At 27.0% G+C, this 22997-nt stretch overlaps 1 protein-coding gene across 1 annotated transcript in view; it reads right to left on the bottom strand.

The window, feature by feature from the left end:
* The window catches only part of LOC105847505 (adhesion G-protein coupled receptor G4), a 100014-nt gene extending 82216 nt beyond the window's left edge, over positions 1-17798 (bottom strand). Inside the window, exons 1-3 of the mRNA XM_065808082.1 lie at positions 17631-17798; positions 5278-5355; positions 3778-3969 (exon numbers count right to left, since the gene is read on the bottom strand). Of these exons, the coding sequence (XP_065664154.1) occupies positions 3778-3969; positions 5278-5320 (235 nt within the window). The 5' untranslated portion in view covers positions 5321-5355; positions 17631-17798. The remainder of the gene's footprint in view (positions 1-3777; positions 3970-5277; positions 5356-17630) is intronic.
* Positions 17799-22997: the final 5199 nt, after the last annotated feature.

The following is a 22997-nucleotide window of genomic DNA, read 5'->3' as shown; positions in this document are numbered from 1 at the left end:
TTATCTTACCATTCTTTTTGACTATATTTCGAATACATGAATAAAGCTGGGTTTGACAATTGCAATGAAGACAATACTGCTAGAACATTAAAAATCATGAATTTTTTCATCAAATAACTAAAGTTAATTATTTTATTTTTTAAAACTTTGCATAATGTTTTCCTAACTATATACTGTGAATATCCCATTAGAACTAATGCATTAGAGATATGCTACTCTAAAATAGATAAACATAATGAGTTTGTACGATTATATTCGTAACTATCACGGTGAAACGCAATGATTAAACAGATGCACTATATTTTTGTAAGTTCAGATCCAAAAGTAAATAACATAAGGAAAAAACATTACTAATAGTGTTGAGACGAAACTTGCTCAACTAAAAGGAAAACAAACATTATATTCACCGTTTTTTGTTACGGTACAGGATAATATTGGCAACTACGAGTTTTCTGTTGTACCAAAATCAATCTTTACAGATGACGGACAGCCCATGCCTTTCACAGATAAACATAAAATACTACATGAGATAGAATTGTTTCCAAAAGAAAAGTATTTAGTACTACTAAACCACAATATAAAAAGCAATACCCAGAGAGTAATCATTAGTGACATAAATGACGTTGGTTAAAAGAGTTGACAAAGGTGCTGAAATAAACAATTTTTCAATAACATATGAATTAAAAACAGTTACAAATATTTCCAGTTTTGATATTAGGCTGCTAAGCCATAATTACGGAGAGGCAATCATTCTTCTCGTGCTCCATGCCACTTAGATTGCAAGATGTAACCCGTTTTCAGAATGCTATGTTTTCTTCTTAGATATTGACGTACTATTATTGCTAATATTTTACTATGAACATCTACCTCCTGCAACATAATTACAAACTGGATCAAAAGAAAGCAACATCAGTATGGATACAAAAGGATCAGAAGAACGCGACATCAGTATCAAGAATATTTTTGAGGCACTCGATTCCAAAAGTTTAAAAGTTTTACTGGATTTTCATGTATTAACAGGATGTGACCACACCGGTCACTTCTGAGGAAAATTCAAATTAGCATGGTGGAAGTCATTCATGGTTGCGAATGACAAGATTTTTTATGCGTTATAAATGTTAGGCGATACTAAGTCATTGCCGAATCAGGTTACTCTTTATGGTATTGAGCGTTTTTTATTCAACAAATATGGATAAAAAAATAAGCCTAATAACATATAAAGCTTGGCTAAGCAAAGATGGTTTTTTTTCTTAAATATTATCAAGATGCTGCGCAGTTACCACCTACCATGAGCGCCATAAAATACAAAATATTTAGAAATCATTTTTTGTGTTTAGTGTTAAGAAGATCTTACTAACCTTTAAACAACCTTCCTTTTCCGGAAGGCTTTGGCTGGGAGGTCAATGTTAAATCCCTTGATCAAATATTTACAGATTTTCTTCCTGTCCATTGGGTTTAATTGATTTGAGTGTTTGTGGAAGTTGGTTAACAAAGAGATCTAAGTGTTATAAAAATAACTTTGTCTGTACAGACATGTGTTCACGATTGCAGTGACGAGCTTATAAATTTAATTTGTTTAACTTAACACTTATAATGCGTTGTATCATTTAAATTATCTTTTTATAAAAATATAGTTTTATCTTTAACTAATAAGTCGTAAAAATGTTTAAATGTTTTTTGTTTTACTGGACGAATTCTTTCAGGCCACTTTTTGTCGGTATAGGAATGGGGGGATATAGCTTTTCTTCTTTGACAAATATTTAAAAATGATGCCATCGTGGTATCCATACCAATACAGTCCCGAGCTTTTTTAAAAAAATAAATTTTTACCTTTTTTTAATAAAAAGCATTTGAAATGACATTTGTCAATATGAAAATTGATCAAATTATACAACTTCAAATTCCATTAAAACGATCCTTCATGCATATATTCAATAAATAATTGCCTTGAATATAAATTCACATTGATAAAAATTATCTAAGTCATTTTCTATATTCTCTAAAACTCATCTGAATGTATATCAAAATTGGAATAAAAAATCTTCTTTGTTTTTTTCTTATATGTGCCGGTCAATAAATACTGGGTCTGTAATTTATATGCTCTGTAAGGTGTTGAATCTTGGTAAGGAAACATTTTTAGCATTTGTTTTTTACATATTTTTTGGTCCACTTGACAAGCTCCTTTGTACAAAATATATACTTTTTTAAATTTACGATAATTTATTTTTGCTGACTGTAATAAGTCAAAAAATTGCTTCTAACACGTCTGTGCACACGAAGTTGAGTGACCCTCACTATTACGTGATTACTCCTAATAAAAAGCTTTAGAAAAAATATAATTCATTGTCATTTATCAAAATTTTTAGCTTAAGTCTTTGAATTGTTTAAAAGAAGAAAAAGTTTTAGCTCATTATATAAAAACGCGTTCCATAGTTTATTTCTATTTTCCATAGTTTATTTCTATTTGCAATTGAAAACTTAGTAGGAAAACGGTAGGTTTTAGGTTGAATGTAATTGTTTACTGAAAAACGTGTTGAGAATAGATAATTTATTTTTTTCACAATTTGAGTTATATATACGGGTTCCATTTTTCATCAATTTGAACATGAGAATAAAAGTATGATAGAGATTAAGTTGAAATACGCGGAGAATATAAAATTTAATAAATAACAATTTTATGTGTGAGAAGCGATCTGCATTTTCAATTATTTTTAAAGCATGCTCTCTTAAACGCTGTCTTAAAAGCGTATAAGCGGGTTGTGCGCGTCAAAGAATCAAATAGAAATTTTTTCCATCGTATAACGGGTTTATTTACGATATTTGTTGAATTTTTCTGAGTTAATCCGGGTTTTTGATTATCCTTAGCCACTATACGCTGCGTCTACCCCTGAGTAGTAAGTTAGGCTTTTTCTAACATGTTTAGTGGACGTTTGAAAATTACTTTTTTTAACATAATCCCTGATGACAAAAATTTAGCACAAAATAAACACAAGCAGTGATGGTACGAAAAAAAAGTTTTATGAACAAAAAATTAGTACATAATAGTAAGCAATACATTAATTTTTTGCTTTTGGGACTGAAATAATGAAATAATCGCTTTAATGAAATAAATAGAATATTAAATAATAACGAGACTTTGGCTCATTGCTCATCCACTTTGCGATATAACGTTTGATGGTTCTCTTGGGGTAATAAGAGGCAACGAAATACTCTACAATGTTCTTTGTTGTAGCAGATGCAAACTACAAAAGTTGTACACTTGTTCAATTAATGTTATCTGCTTCATTTTGAGGTAACTTTTTTATTAATTAATCTAAGTAAACGAAACTTTTAGTAAAAGATAATTAACACTTTATAAACAAAACAACTAAAAAAGTAAGACCGGGTAACTGAAACTTCAATAAGTTTTCGCTTCTCAAAGATTGTGTCAAATTTTTGTCACCAGGGTTTGGCATTTCAATAAAAAAAAACTAACTTATATTCGTTTAAGGTTGTAAATACGTTTTAAAAAAATGTTTTATAAAGAAAGATTACTTTATTTACATTTAATATTTTCATACGTATTGTTGGTAAGTATTAATGTTGAATCTTGGAGCTGATAAAAAATAATTAAATAAAGTTTTTAGTATTTTGCAATTTTTGGCAAAACAAGTTTTTATTATAGCTTGGTTTAAATAAAATACATCAAAACTTTGGGTAATATAAATTAATAATGTTAATAAAAACAAACTGATAAAAAAAACTTCTCGGTTTACAAAATGAGACATCATAACTCACCTTCGGATACCGGTTCGTATATTTGGGAATTAGGTGGTAAGTAATAAACATTTGTAATAAAATAATTTATTGGGTCATTTGCACTTCCATTTGCTTCAATAAAACCAACAGTAAAATCTGATTTTGTCGCTATATCTAATGGATTTAATTTATAGTAACCATCTTTTATCACATTGCGAATAATAATTTTACCTAAAATTATAAATAAACTAGTAGAATATAAAGATATAGATAATATTCCTAATAAGAATATAAAAAGTATAGTACAAGAAAATGTATATATGTATGTATATGTGTATGTATCAGGTCCGTAACAAACCTTTTTTGTTGTTTGAGATAACTTTCAGACATGGAGCACACTCCAAACATTAAAAAGTTTATGTTTATGTCAAATAAGGAACATTTACAAAAAAATTGAGATGACCGGAGTCTGGCAACAAATAAAGCCCTAAACCCTTTGCCCCTTGCTTTAAACGTAAGTCAATTAGTTTTTAAAATATTTTTTTTACTTATTATAACTAAGTTTATATTCATCGACAAATTTCAATTTTCAAGCAATAATTTCTAAGTTTTCGATATTTATGACAATGCAAAGTTTACAGCCCCCTCAAATTGAGGGGGAAGAGGGGTTCAAAATTTATATTGTCATAATTTCCGAACACTAAGAGGATATGTAGGTATCTATGTATGTATGTATAATAAAAAAAGTATTGATTTTATTCAGAATGATAATAAAACATGCTTCAAACACACCAAAGAAAATTCGAATGAATTTAGTACTATTAAATAGTGTCATTTACCTAAGTTGTAGCCATTACTACTTGATTACTAAGCAAATATTTAGCTATTGAAGTTTTATATCTTCTTTTGAAATAAAACAAATTTAATCATGTCAAATGTATGGCTAAACTTAGCTTATTATGATGACCTAACCAATGATTAAACATGCACTATCTAATGAATACATTCATGAGCGTCAAAGATTCTGAGCATTTTCTTGTAGAATCAAAATTTTTATTTAATTAACGAAACAAACAGTAAAAGCACTAAATGTAACAACAAAATTTAAAATAAAAAGAAGGAGCAAAAAATCTTAATAAAAATGGTGTAGTTATTACTAATTTTCAAAATAAAAGTTTATGATCATTTGTGTATATTTTTAAATGATGTAATCTTCCCCAAACGTCAGTAATCTTATAAGTAAACTTTATTTGCAGGATTCCATCAACAACATTTTTTTGAAAACAATAAAACACTGTTCTGACTGCATATTGCGCAAATTTAGTTGACATCTAATAAAAAAGTGAGTTCGTATTGAGTATAACATTTTAAATTTGTTTCGTTAAATAGTTTCACTAAATAGTAATTTTCAGATCAACGATATTATGAAATCTTACATACGAAAGATTGCTTTGTAGACAAGTTTTCAAAGAGTTATAACTTGAGAAAAATGCCTAATTAAAAAATATTTCTAAATTAAAGTTAAAAAAATATACTCACCGAAACAAAAAGCCATGTTGATAACAATCATACAAACAATCATTATTTGCTTAAGACAGTTCAAAAAAAGTTTATTTCCTAAAACATAAATATTCATTAGATTTTGTTGAAAACTTAATCATACAAGAAAAAATTATTTGTTGTTAAATTACATTTTAACGAGTTGGATTTTTGCAGATAATGAGTGCATATTAATATTCGTATATATAATATTGTTTGTTACTTGTGAGTATAATTAAAAGATAGTTAAAGATACAGCAAATTGAAATGAGAATTGAGCAGCAAGAAAGGCGGGTTGTCTATGTAACTTACAATTGCTGTAACTTATCATTTGTAAATAGGAAATTCATGATAATAGCTACTCAGCATATATAAACTTTATTTCATTAATGGTTTTAGTCAATAAAAAGGAAAAAATCTGTTCAACCGCATTTAAATGTTTAAAATTTTAGTTTAGAAAAACGATTATTAAAGATTCATTTACGGGATATATCCTTTTTATAAACTATTTTTGTTTGTTTATTACAATAACCCACTAAATTTATCTTAAGATTTCTTTATTGATTTCATACGTCAAAACACTTTAAGGAACACAAAAGAAGCTCTCGCTCAATTGTATCCTTTGAAAAATATAAAAAGTTTCTTAGCAAATTCGTTTTCTAACGCTTATATGAAATTTCAAAAAAGGCAACATTTTGAAGATCATTGATAACGCGCTGATAATTTGCTTTTGCATTATTAACTCGTAATAGAATCAATAATACAAAATTACATTTGATAGACCATGGTCGACGCAGCCAGGGGGGTCCAGAGGGGCATGGGCCTCCAATTTATTTTTTAAAGGATCTTTTTTTTTTTTTTGAATTTTTAAAATAAAGAGTACTTTTTTATTAGAAATCGACGATTGTGCCCATTTTGTATTTTTTACTTTGAAACCAGTCGCAGTGAAAAAAAATCATGCCCAACATAGATTCCATGTGGGTTCCGGTGTTTTCCACACGAAACTCTTTTTTTTTTAAAAACAAAGTTTTTAATCACGTTGCGCTTGCCTAATCCCTAGCTAACTCAAAAATTTATTTAAAAACACGAACAATGTGTTTAAATCAACAAATAAATGCAAATACCTTCACATGATTGAATTAAATAAATCTATTAATCCTGGGAAAGAAATTTACATTCTTTTAATAACTTAAGCATATCAAACATCATGTGAGCTAAATCCGTCATATAATGAGCAAAGTTTAATGATGTTAATAATGGAATTTTGCTTAATATTATGGTGTTATTTTTTATTCTCTTCTCAGATATGTTGTCAAGTTTGGGGACAGCCTTAGGAGTTTGCTTTTTAAGACTACCTTATCTCCAAAATAAAGCTCCAAAATTAATTTATTTTCAACGTACTAATTCGAACTGTAGCATACTCTATTTTTATCTAAATTCCTTAAATTATTTGACTTAATTCAAATATCAAATTATCAGTTTGTTTGGAGCCAAAAGCATAATAAACTACCTATTATATTTATCATCTATTTTAATTATAGAGAGAACTGTAATTATATTCTGCTTGCAACTTTAGGTTATCTGTATCTTAATATCGAACTGTTCATTTCGGCTATTAATCCATACAACATAAAAGCATATGTTCCTAGAACAATATCTTTCCTAATTAAATCTTTTAAATTGTTTTCAAATTTAAAACTGTTCAATTTAACTATTTTTTAGGAAAATATTGTTTATAAATCTTCTATTTTTCAACGACTTATCATTTATAACCCTAACAGTGAGCATTTGTTTTGTTAATATTTTTCATTTTTTATTTTTATTTTTATTTTTTTTGTGTGTGTGTTTTAATATGGGATGCGCCGAACGTTCGGCTGTTTTGCCGAACGTTTGGTTTGGCCGAACCTTAGCAAAGGTTCGGCCAATAATGCAAATTTGGAATTCATCATACACTTATCTAAATATAAATAAAATTTAACCTGCACCATAGCTACGGTTTAAATGGATAAATTTTTTATCAAAAAAAGCGTACCAATTGAATATAGAACTTCTATGTTCTTTTCAATGTTCTCAATGTTTTTCAATGTTCTTTACAATGTTTTCAATGTTCAATTTCTTCTATGATCTATGTTCAATTGAACATAGAACTTCTATGTCCTTCTATTAGAAGGACATAAGATTTTATAAATGTATCCCAATTTATAAATAAAAAAACAAACTACAGTTTTGGTTTAAATTTTATTATGTATTATCAATACAGAATAAATCTAATCTGACCAAATGGAACAACAGATTTACCAAAACTATTACTCAACTAAAATAATTGTAAAATAAATACCCCCCCCCCCTGCATCAATTGAGTATTATTTTAGTTCATCACAAAAATCTAATATTATAAAATCACCATTTGTTAATCTTAAAATAACAAATGGGAATTTAAACGAGAAAGATATTTTATTGAACTTAAGTTTGTTAAACGTGATGCCTATTGTTGCTGTGGTAAAATAAATAAATTTCTCTACAGAGAAAGGTTCTTACAATCTTGCTACTCAACTGGTTTAACTGATAAAAAATGTTTGAAAGAAACAAACTTAGCGAAAAACATTATTATGGAGTTCCATAATAACGCTACAATTAAGTATTTTGTTATTATTGTGTAATTGTATTATGTAATAGTTATAACAATCACTAACCAATAATTTTAGAAACATAAAATGTCAAAAACATGAAAATCATTTATCACTTGTTACCCTCAAGTTACAATGTATAAATATTAATTTTTCACCGCTTTCTGGCGATGGTCTGTTTCTACTTGGTCCATAAATGTTGCCACCTGTACTAAAAAGTCTTTCACTTTCAACAGAAGAAGGTGGTGCTGAAAGAAACCTTTGGGCTATTTTGTTTAAATTTTTTTCCACAATTTTTCCACCACAAGAGAGGACTTTATTTTCCAAAACAAGAGGGAGTTTTAAATACTCTTCAATCTCTATGTTGATTATTTGCACATTAGAGTGTGATCTTTTAAACCTTTTGCTATCTTTAGTAATTAAAAAATTGGAATCACATTCATTTATAGTTGTCAGTTTGGAAACTAGCCGAAAACATTCATTAAATTTTCGGATACGCTGGTTTCACAAACACTTCATTTGTGTCACTTACTGTGGGTTCTTCACAATCAGAATCAGAGGATTCAAGTTCTAAATTATGTTACTGCATTTCTTGCATCTGCTCATTTAGCCAATTTTTTATTACATTCTCATCTTCCTTTTGATACATTACTTTATATCTAGGGTCACAAAAAGTGGAAAGACATAAATACTTATCATGTAAAAATATACTCAGTCTTTTGTCTACTGACTCGTTCAGTTGTTCAACTAAAGTATTTATACTTAAAAAAGCCTCACAAACTAATGCTTGATTAAAAAATACTTTAAGAGCCATAATCAATGGAATAACATCTGATAAAAATGCCTCACTTTTGCTGAGGTTAACGGTTAAAGTTTTAAATGGTTCTATAATATGAAAAACTTTATCTAATAAGCCACATTGGAATGAATTTAATGTTGATTGGGTAGCATGATCAGCTGTATAAGTTGCTAAAGGAACTCTTTGATCAAGCATCATATTGTAGGAGTTATTTCATCTTATAGTAACATCTTGTATTAACCTATGCTTATTTGTACCAAGTTGTTCTTGAATTACTTCTAATTTTGCTGCTGCTGTTGGTGAATGGTAAAAATATGTTGCCAGACGTCTGCAACAAACTAAAATTTCTTTCACAGATTGTTGCGACAAAATTGAGTCATGTATACATAACTATTGTATGTATAAAACATGATATTGACTCAAAACCACTGTCTCTAACGCCAGCTACCATATTGACAGCATTATCTCGTAAAACAGTGTCAATTTTTGTGTGTGGAATTTCAAAACTTAGCAAACATTTATGTAAATACTTACTTATTTTTTTTCCTGTGTGACTTTCTGGAAAATGTATAACTCTGATTACTGCTCTCTGTTGGGAAAATTTATTATTGAGCCAGTGTGCTGTCATGCTTATGAAGGCAATTTTTAAACTATTTACTGAATAAATATCAGTAGTAAGGGAGATATAACTGGAATAAGATATATTACTTTTGATTGAATTAAACAGATTACCATATATTTGTGGAACAATATTTTCACTAAAGTAACTCCTACTAGGTATTTGGTAATTAGGGCATATATCTTCAATTAGTTTTCTAAAACCAAGATCTTTCACAATTGTGTATGGTTGAATATCCAATACCATCATTTCTCCAATGCAATTGTGAATCTTGATTGCTCTATGGTTATTAATATTCCACAACCTTTTTTATTAATACTCTCTACTAATTGTTAATTGTTTTTTTATTTCCGAATTACTTGAGGTAGAAACAGTCGATGTTTCAATAATTTTTTTCATCAGGCTCTTTTTTAGACAGTACATACTCCACAAGGTGTTTTTTTTTAAATGGCGCCTAATTACACTAGTTTTAAATGTCTTTTGACAATTCCCACCTCTAGAGAGTATTGCTTTGCATAGTAGGCAGATACAAAAATAAATGTCTTTCTTAGAAACTTCAAATTATTTCCACACAGTACTTTTAAAAGACGTTTTTTCAGAAGAAATTGTTTTATACTTTTACTAGATTCAAATATTTTTCTAAATTATAAAAAAGAAGTTGAACCAAAAATAAAGCATTTTAAATTTAAACTGTGTAAATATATCTTAAATTATAACCAACATGTTACATATTATGTTATTTTATCCAATACTTTATAGGTTATACATTTATTTATATTACCTAACTTTAATAATTGTATTGATTATTAAATTTGAAAATTGTATATAAAATTGTTAACATTTTAATTTTCACTACAAATAAAAATGTTGAAATTTATTTTTTATACTCCACAAACAATCATCCAATAATAAATTAACTTTTTAAAGTTACTTTATAATTTTTCAAACAAAATTTATAAACCCTAAGTAATGTCTTAACAAATTTTTAATAACACAATAAAATGTTAAATGTTTATTAATACAATTTTTTTAAACTAATTTTTTTTTTTTTCAAAAATATTAAAGGTTCGGTTGCCGAACCGTTCGGTTTTCGGTAAAATTTCATGGCCGAAAGTTAGGACTCTGTGTTAAGCTAAAAACCGGGTTCAGCGCATCCCAAGTTAAAATTCTAATTTAAATATCTTTTTTGAGACAGTATTTTATTTTTCCTCAAAGTATAATATTTCATTAGTGTCTTCATCATTATTATAGTTATTTTTACTGAATTTTTAATCATAATAAATATTATTATTATAACTATTTATACTATTACTATTTTAGTATAAACAATAGTTTGTAATCGCTACTATTATTCCTATTAAAATAAACTAATATTATATTAATTTATTTTAATTTCATTTCCATGAAATTAAAATAAATTAATATTATATTAATTTATTTTAATTTCATTTCCATGAAATGAAAATAAATTAATATAATATTAATAAAAATAAATTTAAATAAATTAATATAATAAAACAATAATAAAACCTCTTTTTGAATAAGGTAGAATGTTGAGATTGCGCATGCGTAAAATGTTTTAATTGAAAATCATGATTGTTTTAATTTATTGGCACGATGTTTTAAATGAATGTCATGGTTGTTTTAAATGGATGTCATGTTTGTTTTAAATGGATGTAAAAACCGGTATATATATATATATATATATATATATATATATATATATATATATATATATATATATATATATATATATATACATATATATATATATATATATATATATATATATATATATATATATATATATATATATGTAAATTATGTTAGTGTATTTTACAAATAGAGTGCTCAATGTTCTTAAAGAACAGAGCAATAATTAATTAGTAAAAAACACTTATCTAACTTTTCATTTATCTAACAAGTCGAAGATAAAAGTTAGATAAGTGTTTTTTACTAATTAATTATATATATATATATATATATATATATATATATATATATATATATATATATATATATATATATATATATATATATATATATATATATGTATATATATATATATATATATATATATATATACATATATATCACAGGGGCGAATCTAGTATAACTTCTAAGCTAACTTTTTAAAATTTTATAAAATTGTTATACGTTTATAGTTTTGTCAAATTAGGATGCTTTGATTGGTGGTGATTGAGGCCTGGGAACAAAACAGCCCTTAAATTTTGATCACAACTATCCTAAACGTGAGAGCAACATGTTGATAAAATATTTTATGTACTATTTTTTTACAAATTTATATTCATCTATAAGTTGTAAATTTCATAAAGTAATCTCTAAGCGTTAAAAAAATATGACTATATAAAGTTTGAACCTTAATTAGAAGAGGGAAAATTAAATATTGGCAATAGCAAAATGCAGTTGTTATAAAGATAATTAAACAAACTTTGGATATACGCTAAAATTATAGTATTATAATAAAAAAAACTGTTCACAAGCAAAAGAAAATGCCGATAAGGAGAGAAGAGGCTTAAATCTGGTTGAAAATGTTAGGTGAGAACAATACAGACCCGTTGCACGATAGAGAGCAGAAAATCTGACATAATGAATTTAAAAGAAATTTCTAAAAAAAAAGTTGTTCTGTACTTAAATTAATTTTATTGAGGTAACTGAGGAGGTAACTAGAGGCAATTAAGGACTGCATGCATCACAACACATCATCAACTTTGTTATCCCCCTTCTACATTGGCAGATTGAGAACTAGTGTGTTGGAATAGATGGGAGGAATAAGAATAAATAAGGAGACAATAGAACGTTGTTGCTGCCAAGTATAAATTTTAAGGTGAGCCAGTTTATTTTTCTTGGGAACGTGGGCTGTAGTCCGCCCCCACGATTTTACTAAATCTGCTACTGCCGTCCCCCTTCCCCCTTCAACTACTTTTTCTAAATGTTGTGTAACTTATATTTAAATTTTTGATGAGAAATGTTTTTTTTAAAAATCTCTTAAGGAATTTTAAAGTTTAAAGCAATTTTGTTTACCAACCCGCTTCGTATTATGGTTTTGAAATCAAAAAAATAATATAAAGACATGCACTAATTTTGTTCATTACAAAGCAACTAATTAGTTGCAAGTAAGCAATTAAGCTGGCATAGAGTTAGACATATCTAAATAATCAAAAAAAATTTTAATTGTTTATGCGACACAAAGATCGCAAAAAGTGACCAACGGAGCCGTCCAGTTACGAAGACCTGGGAGATGTGGAAATAAAAACAAACTTAGATGGTGTCGTTGAATTAAAAATAAAAATCATAAAAAAATATAAAATGTGTGGCAAGACTTTTGTGAAGTAGAAGAACAAAGAATGGACGCTAAGGGGGCATGGGTAGAAATAACTAACGCTTTAGTCACACTGTGTGTAGAACATATGCAACAAAGAACAAATATTTGATCTGTAAACAACAAGCAAGTAGAGGTGTTTATCGGTCTATATTCAGAAATAAAAAGGCATGGTTTGAAGTTTGCTTGAAAAAAATAGGAATGAAAATCCTATAGTTACTATGAAACCTGCAAAGTGTTTCTCTGTATTTAAAATTGTTAAAAAAATTAAAAAAAAAAAAAGTATTAAAAAAATTGCTTTTTTGAATACTACAATTTTCGACATTGTTTTCTTCTTCTTTTTGATTATTTCGTAATTTTCAACTCAATACTCCTAGATCTACGTAACTGGGCGGCTCCGCTGGTCACTTTTTGAGATCTTTATGTCGCATAAACAATTAAAAATAAATTCTTTGTGGCTGGTGACCCCGACCTATTCCAATGTACACCACAACAACAAAGCGGACATTAGACTATCCCGATGAATGTGGTTACGGCGCTCAATAACCTAATGACAACGCTAACAATCACGCACACGTTCATTCAAAAGCTCCAAATTGCACGTCGGATCAGCGCTCGCTGACTATGTGCTCAGATATAAAATCTCACTTCATAGCACATCACTCCACACCAGTACGGGGTCGTAGCTCTTTTGGCTAAGTGTGATGGCTTGTGGTTTACGGAGACTAATGCTTGCATTCGATCATTTAAAATCCAGTCTGTAGTTCTTACGTCTGGTTCTGATGTGCTAGCCCATAAGCGCAAGAAGTGAGCAAGTTAAGCTTTTTATTCACCTGATTTGAAAGTGAACGAACACATAAAGAGACTATACTAGACGATCAAACGGAACACACTAAAGCACTACATCATCATAACTGTAGACATTAACAGTCTCTAATATCAGTATATCAAATATTTGTTCTATATTATATACTTTTTTTCACATTCTTTTTCTGACCATATCATTGTATATTTGTTCATATTTGTGTTATAATGTGTGAATGAGACCTATACTTGTGAGAAACATAATAGCGCAAAAATTTTACACAAAAATACCAGCCGACATACAAATGACTAACTTAAGAATACAGCAGGTTAACTGGGGTCCAAAGAATGGTTGCGCTTTTTTAAAAATGTATATATGTTTCATACTTTTCTGGGGTTATATTTATTTCCTGATAATCTATATGATTCGGCGACCGCTCATCTTATCTGCGATTATATGGGGGTATTATAAAACCAGTAGTCTGGAGCAGATTTTTTTTTAGAATTATTGCAGGACAACCAAGAGCTCATAGCCCTAAAATAATATTTCGGTTTAAATTTTTGAATTTAAAATTTGTGAATTCAAAATTTGCTAGAATACTTAATATATGCATTTTAAATTTAAAATATGTAATAGATGCATTAGTTATTGTTTGATCTTAGTGTCCAAAAAGTAACCTTTGCCACCGTCAAACATTTATTCGATACCGTAATTGATGCAATAAAAAATCGGCTTTGTCAACACCTCTCATTCTTTAACTCTTGAACCGTTTTACATTAGTTTGGACAGATTTATATAAAGCCATTTTTCTGTTTTCTTTTAGTCTGTTTTTCTTCAGTTTCATGGTGCCTTGAAATTAAAAGGACACAGCTTAGAAGCACGATGTTTCTAATCTCCTCTTAATACCGCTCAACAAACCAGATGCAAAATATTTTGTGATATTATTTTTCCCAAAATAACAATTTAATTAAGAACTATGCTCTCATTGATGTTTATATACTCATTTAGGTTCCAGAGTTTTAAAAAACTTTCTTTTAATTTTTCAATAAACGGTCTTATTTATATAGCTTATCTGTGTTTGTATAGCATTGTTATCGTTTAAATGAAATTTTGCTATTACTTGTTGATGTCGTAAGATATTGAATTCTTGATAAAAGATTTTGCTGATGCGTTGTATAATTTTTGGTATTTAGGATCATAACTTTTGCACTTAATTTTGATTCAAGCTTTCAAATCTTCTTCTATCCATAAATTTGTGACTTCGAAATAGCTTTATCGCTTTCTTCAATATATATATATATATATATATATATATATATATATATATATATATATATATATTAGTTGAATGTAAATCTTCTTTTAGTTTCAATGCAGCCACTTTAACAATATACCTTTTTTTTGAGACAATTTTTTTTTTTTAATGTTAAAAAAAATTTTTTGTAAACAGAAATTCGGGTGTAGGCTGTCATTATTATCTACTCCATTGCAATACTTTGTAAATAGAAATTAGAGCCTTATGTATAAATCATCAATATATATACCGATCCCCCAGAACCATAGGGAAACAAGTCCGAAATTTCCAAAAATGAATTTATGTTGGCAATACATTAAAAACACTCATAACTTTCAGTTCTATAAACAACCAACACTTTCTTCGCCTATAACAGTTATAGGCGAAGGAGAGTTGGTTCTGTGTGGAACTGAAAACTATGAGTTTTTTTAATGTATTCCAAAAATAAATTAATTTTTGGAAATTTCGGACTTGTTTCCCTATGGTTCTGGGGGATCGATATATATATATATATATATATATATATATATATATATATATATATATATATATATATATATATATATATATATATATATATATAATAGAATTTTTTTTGATTTAATTAAAAAAAGTTATCATTCAAAAAGAAATGCATTGTTTAAAAAAAAATTTAAATAGATTTTTAATTTATTTATTAATAAGATGTTAATATTTTTATTTTGTTCAATAAATAAATGACTTATTTATCACCCATTATTGTATTCTATAGAATGATTTAACTGCTGTTGCTTTAAATTTTTTACGTAAAAAATCTAAACAATTTCTATCTTAGAAAAAAATCTTTTCTTAGATAAGATCAAAGAGTCCAGTTAACATGTGCTTTATTGTTTGATTTTTTATTTTGATTAATAATGGTTTTTAAAAGTTGTAGCATTTTTATCTTATTTTAAAATAAATAAACTATTTTGGTACCAAAATTTATTTGCTTGTATATCTGATAATACCCTTGAGAAAAAAGGTCATCTTTGCCGCTAAGTTAGGAATCTTTCCGCTAAGTTAGAAATTTAGAAATGATTCGCACTTTTATATTTTTCATATTTCCATTATTTACTTTGTTCTACGTTTCTCATTTTTGTTGAGACCATTTACCGTCTTTATTTTTTTAATTCAATTTAGTGAACAAATATTTGTTTCTATTTGAACTATTTTACAAGTTGAATTTTTTAAATTTTAGTATTTACGTGAATTTAGCTATACTTAAACGATAAAATTATTGTTGACAATGATTTGCGAATGTGTTCATCTATTTTGCCTTAATCTTTATTATGTTTGAGCATCTGTTCGTTTTTTTTTTTTTGTTATCTTTTACATTTCTTATTCCTCATGACTATCTTAAATAAGTATTTTACATTTCTCTGTAGGCTTTCAGTGCTCAGTCTAATTCCTACAACACATAAAACAAAACTGTTTAAATATTTTCATTCTGTTTAATACATATATACATATAGATCATATACATATATTTACATGTATATATGTATAAAAAAGTTCATAGATCAAAGTTTGTGTATATGTATATATATATATACATATATATATACATGTGTGTGTGTGTGATTCGGTCTTTTTTTTTTTTTTTTTAAAAAGAATTTAACGTAGAAAAGCACATTTAAATTTTACAAGTTGCGACAATTTGAAGAAAAGCTTATCCTGAAAAAATTCAATATTTGGAAAAAACATCTATCTACACGGCTGTTTTTTAAAAAGTAAGAATGATATATCGAATTTTTAATTTTTTTTTTGTTGATTTTTCAGATGATATTATTTTTTAATATATAATAAGTTTTTCTTAAAAGAATTTTTAAAAAGATTGTGAGAGTAAGTCTTAAAACTTAACTTTCTAAATTTCGTCATTTTGTAAAACAAATATTTTTAACTTGACTGTAACATGTCAAAGTAAAAGATTGTTTTAATAAAAACTTTTAAAACCTAACATTCCATCCCGCTTTTGGGTTTTTTAATGATTCTTTTTTAACTAAAATAAATTGCTATTTTGTGTAGATATTTGAATAAAATTTTAACAAACTATAAAATGTAAAACTTATAAAAGTAAGATTCCACATTGTTAACCATTTCAAATTGAGAAACAGGTTGAAAAAGTAATTAGGCCTATTGAAACTAAGGTAGTGTTAAAAATGCTGTAGCATCAGTAAAGTTTAAATAGATGTTTTTAAGAAAAACTTGTAAAAATATTAGTGTACCAAAAAGTTTTTCACGTTGAGGTCACGGTTGTTAATGTAATTTTTAAAAGAATTCTGCAATAATGCAACAAATTATTATCAAACATTTTTTAAAAGGAATCATGAATTAGTGACTAGTGGACTAGTGACAAAATGGACTAATGACAAAATAGACTGGTGAGATAATGAACTAGTGAAAAAATGGATTAGTAAAACAATGGACTAGCGACGTAATGGACTAGTGACACAATGGACTCGTGACGTAATGGACTAGTGACATAATGGACTAGTGACATAATGGACTAGTGACGTAATTGAATATTTACATAATGGATTAGTGGCTTGCAAAATTTCCAATTGTTCGAATTTAAAGTGTCTCACTTTGACAAGGTTATTTAACAATTTATATTTTTCTAATAGCTTTTTTTAGTTATTAATAAAAGATTTTTTGTCTAATATTAATGACTTTCAAACATAAAAAATAAATATATTAAAAACAATAAAAGTTAAAAATTAACAATAAAAAAACTGCGTAGATCGATATTAAGAACTTTAACATACTTTCTTTAAAAAAGGTATATTAGAAATATCAACTACAAGAAAACTAATCATATAAAAAAATAGAATATCCGAATAAAACTTACTGCTTTTCTTGCTTTCTATCTTTCTTTTAAATCATTTTTTTGGTCTCAGCTGACAATCTTATCCAATTTTAATTAGAGTCTAAACCCTCTTATTTTACAAATAACTTGTGTTGTCAACCATATGTAGTTGTTTTGTTAAACTTTCAATTGCATACAATTTATTTAGACAAACTTTTTTATCATTATCTCATTTATATTGAATTGATAAAATAGAGGCGTCAATTTCATCTTTTGGCAGTAAGTTAGTTATAAATAGATTTATAATTAATTAAGAAAAATTGCTCGTTTTTAATAGGTTAAATAAGATAAACTACTGGTGAAAATGGCAAAATGTAAACTTGATGAAGGCAAAATGCAAACTTGATGAAACGTTGAGCTATTCAAGTTCGAGATATGAATTTTAAAGTCTAACTTTTTTTGAGTCAAACTTAAAAAAAAAACTTGAACAAATGTTTAAATGAATCATGAAAAATTCATGACTATGCTTGAAAAAGTCAGACTAGAAAAACTTAAAAGATTTTAAGACGATCTTAAAGATTAGAAGTTAAAAATGCGGTATGCAACCAGTAGCAGCCGAGTATTTTTTGACGAAAAAACCTTTTGATATCTAAATTTTATGCTTTTAAATGATAAATAAAAAAAAAATTTTAATTATAAAAAAGTGTTTTTTCTTTATTTAAACTAAGTAGTTTCATAAAAAACACTTTAAAAGTTTATAACCGTTTTTTATGAATCTACCTAGTTTTAATAAACAAACAAAAAAACTCTCGTGTTACCTGTGTTAACTTTCGTGTTAACATTCTAACCTTTTAAATATTTCAACGCTTTAAGTACTGCGTCACAGCTGCTTAACTTGGAAATGCTATGGGTATACCATTATATATCCTGTGCGGTTATCAGCAAAGCATATATGTTGTACACTAGGTTAAACACAATCAACACCAATAAGATACTATTCCCGCTTCTTTCTAAGTTTAAACCAAAATTGACAACAACCCAAATTTTTACACTGATATCAACAAAATCACATGTTCCACCCAAGTGTACTTATTTCTATCAGATTCTTCACCATGTCCATTTTGTTTTTCCGATTGGATTTCATTACTAACTGCATCTGTAGCATTTTTGTAATTTTGTTTAATTTGTTTGTAATGGCCTTCTTCCTCGTTGGAGCTTTTACACGCATTTTGACTCCCAGCTTCACTGTAATTGCTTGTAATATCGTCATTGATTTTTATCTTTTTAGTCTTATTTCTGCTAGTATTCTCAGGTTTTTCGTAATCTTCGACTGTGACTCTCTTTACTGACCAATTAGTGATTTTTATTTTTTTATTTTTAGTTACCGTATAAATTCACCCTAATATTTTTGAGAACAGCTGGAAGAGTGGAGAAACAAAGTGAAACAAATCATCTTATTTTTCAGGACACATAAATGCTCCGAGATATTCTTTAGAGTACAAAACTTGACCAACTCTGCCACGATGCAACTTCCACTTCCTTCCTGAGTTCTTGAATAACTTTAAAAACGATCCTAATTCATCACAGTATTGGATATTTTTTCCAGAAAACCTGAAATCACTCAAAATATTTTAGTAAAGATATTTGAGTCATAGACTTTTAGAATGGTGGACGCTTTTTCATAACGAATTTTATAAATAAATTAAATAAAGAAAAGGAAAGAAAATAAAAAGAAAAGGTTTAATAAAAAATTATAAGAAAAATAAAAAAAATAAAAATAAAAAGAGTGAAGAATGTGTGCGTGCGTGTGTGTGTGATTTATATGTGTGATATGTGTATGTGATGTGTATATTTGTGTGACACGTTTTCTATTTGTGAGTGTTATTGGAAAAAAAATTTGTTTATTTATTGTTATGTTTTAGAAAAATAATTATAGTACTTTTATTGTTTTTATAATGATTATTGATATTAAGATTATTATATTTATTAAATCATTGTTACTTTTTTTGCAAGTAGTTGTTTAATTAAATAGATAGGTTGTTACATTTTGTCAGTTTATAACTGTTCGTAAGTTTCCTGTCTGTGCGTAATATTCAACTGTTGTTTTGATATTAGTTTATTATTAAATTATATTCTTACTATTCTTATAATTGTTCATTCATCATCATTATTATTTTCATCATTATTTGTATTAATAATATTATTTCATGGTATTTACTTAAGATTAGTTTTTAACTATTTGTAAATGACCTCGATTGTACGATCCTATATCGAAATAGATTGATTGATTGAGTTAACGTTGGGTGTATGTTCTAAAATTTCTAACACTTTCATTTAATTGATTATGCAACAGTTTGGTTAAATTTCACAGTTACACATTTAATGCTTTTGTCTTTTTTCATATTTCCTTTTTTTCACAATTTTCCTAAAACTTTATTTTATTTTAAACCTATTTTTTTAACTATCATTTTTTCAAACTATTTATTTTTTTAATAAGTCTTTCATAGCGTCACCTCACTGTCCCTATAGTGACAGTGAGGTGACACAACTAAAGGACACAAAGATTTAACTGTTGTAAGCGTTGTGTTCAGAAAGGATAGTGATGTGGCAATATAATACTCGCACATATTTCATCTATTATAATGACTAATTCGGATTTTTATCATCAAAAGCATTCTGAATATTTTATTGCTGTGTCACTTTTAATTGAATTAAACTTTGAAATTGTGACGAAGTTTCCTTCAGACTATGTGCATCTAGTATGTTTTGGGGTAATGCGAAGACTCATCAATTTATGGTTAAATAGCCCGAGGTGTTGTAAATCTTCTCATATTACAGCCAATGTTTTATCTGACCAATTGTTCCAGATACGTTGTCACATTCCGAATAAATTTTCCAGAAAACCAAGGTCTTTATAAGATATTAAAAAATGGATAGCAACTGAATTTAGACATTTTTTAATACACACTGGGTCAGTGGTTTTAAAGGAGTTGATTGAGCCAAAAATTTTTTTAGATCTTTCAGTTGCAGTTCGAATTTTATTATGTCTCATTTTGTTTAAAAAAGTTATGTTGAGTTTGTTCGTCAGTAGCTAACTTATTTTGTGCAGTCATTTAATGAACTTTATGGTAAGGATTAACTAGTTTACAATGGCCATTTTTTAAAACGAATTGGATATGATGCAGTTAAGTTTGAAGTACTTGATAGATGTTTCTCGTTCTAATATTAAAATATTTTTAAATCAAATCAATTAAAAAAGCTTGTTCGAAGACCACAGCAGCTATGTTTAGAAATTGTTAGACGAGTTTTAGAGGGTTGCTTAAATAAACACTTACAAGGACACAAACAGAAGTTTAGTTTTTCTCATTTCGATGGGCTAGTAACAATTGTTGTATCCCAGTTGCAAACCCTAATAGGCCCTTTACAGTTTTAAAGTAAGGGATTTGGCTGAGACCCATACCGGATACCCGGTAGACATACCCATATGGGTCCCATATGGAAACCGCTTTATTCTTTTTATGGTGTTTTTAAAATTTCCACTTGAAGCTTGTCGGGTTAAGGATTACAGGTTGCAGTTTCAAGTGTGGTGAATAGCTAGACGAGATTTTTTTTTTGTTTAATTTTTTTCGTTCTTTATTATATTTTAAAAAAGTAATCTGTAATAAAATATAAAAAAAGAAATTAAAAAAAAATCAATTTTTAGAAATAAAAAGTTGTAAAAGGTCATAAAATCTTGTTGTCAAGACAGCTACAAAGTTTACGTGTTAAACTTTAATTAAATTAAATATTTACAAAATCTATAAAGTAGTTTAAAATGAGACATAAAAAATAAAAGAACCCAAGCTTTGAGCTTATTATACTTGTAAATAAAATATAACTTAAGATTAAAAACATAAACAAAACTTAAAATAAAGTATTAACAAAAGATTTCGTTATAAAGATGCGTTATTCAGTTTTAAAATAACAAAAAGTGCAAAATAATTAACAAATTTATGACATATTACAAGGTAATTTATTATATATATATATATATATATATATATATATATATATATATATATATATATATATAGGGGAGAGTATACATGAAAAAGCCAGATTTTGAACGGGTCGATGACATTATATTTAACTTACTGGCACCAGACCATAATTGTGTTTTACTCTTTGTGTGACAACGCTGGATACCTGTCACCCACAAAAAATTTAGAGTTCTACTAAAATAAATAGTGTTGTAAGGGTGCACTAAAAATTTTGAAAATAAAGAGTAATTTTTTGGGGGTTTACTTATTTATTTTTAAGACAAAGAGTATTGTATTATTTGATAAAACATATATGCTGTATTGTTATATATATATATATATATATATATATATATATATATATATATATATATATATATATATATATATATTTATATATATATATATGTATATATATATATATATATATATATATATATATATATATATATATATATATATATACATATATATATATATATATATGGTGAACCATCAAGTAAGCAAGTTCTCACGTAAATAATTATAAGAAAGTTGTTTTAAGAAAAAACCCATCGTTTCTGGGTAAGAGAACCTACTGTTACACAACAAGAATTTTAAGCAAGCTTAGTCTTCAAGCAGGCAAAATCTCTTGTGATATCAATTCTTGTTACACAAAGTTGAAAAATATTCTGTCTGGACCTCAAATTCTTGTTAAAATAAATCTTTGCACACTGAGCAACATTGACGCTAGATATCTTTGAAGTTCCTCACCAATAATTAGCGTCTTCTACAAATCTTTTTAAACCTATGTTTAGCAATATGTTTAGCAATATGTTTAGCAATATGTTTAGCAATCGTTTAAAATTCCAAAACTATTAAAAATGAAACTTTAAAGAATTCTTTCTAACATTTTTAATATCTCTTTCTCAAGTGGTGTTTTCCCAGAAAACTTAAAAACTGCCAAAGTTATACCTATTTTTAAAACTGATTCGAAACTATTTATGCCAAACTATAGGCTAATTTCTCTCCTCTCTAACATTGATAAAATTCTTGAAAGGCTAATGTTTAACCACTTATATTAATTCTTCAATGGAAATAAACTGTTTTTTGAATTACAATTTGATTTTCAAACAAATGACTCTACATCATTTGCTTTACAGAGTCCTTTGCAGATGACACAAACCTTTTCTATTTTAATATATATAAATAATAATATAATATATTATATTAAATAATATAAATATATAATAATATAATATATTATATTAAATAATATAAAATATTATAATAAAGTCCATAAAAAAAATCAACAAATACGTTAACGTAAACTGGCTAAATACCAACAAAATTTCTCTTAACTCTAAAAAAACTGACTTAATATTATTTAAAATTAAGTTCAGCTCAATAT

Source organism: Hydra vulgaris, chromosome 10, assembly GCF_038396675.1.
Source record: "Hydra vulgaris chromosome 10, alternate assembly HydraT2T_AEP".
Lineage (NCBI taxonomy): Eukaryota > Metazoa > Cnidaria > Hydrozoa > Anthoathecata > Hydridae > Hydra > Hydra vulgaris.
The sequence above is the reverse complement of the archived record's forward strand: the minus strand, read 5'-3'. Positions and strand labels throughout refer to the sequence as shown.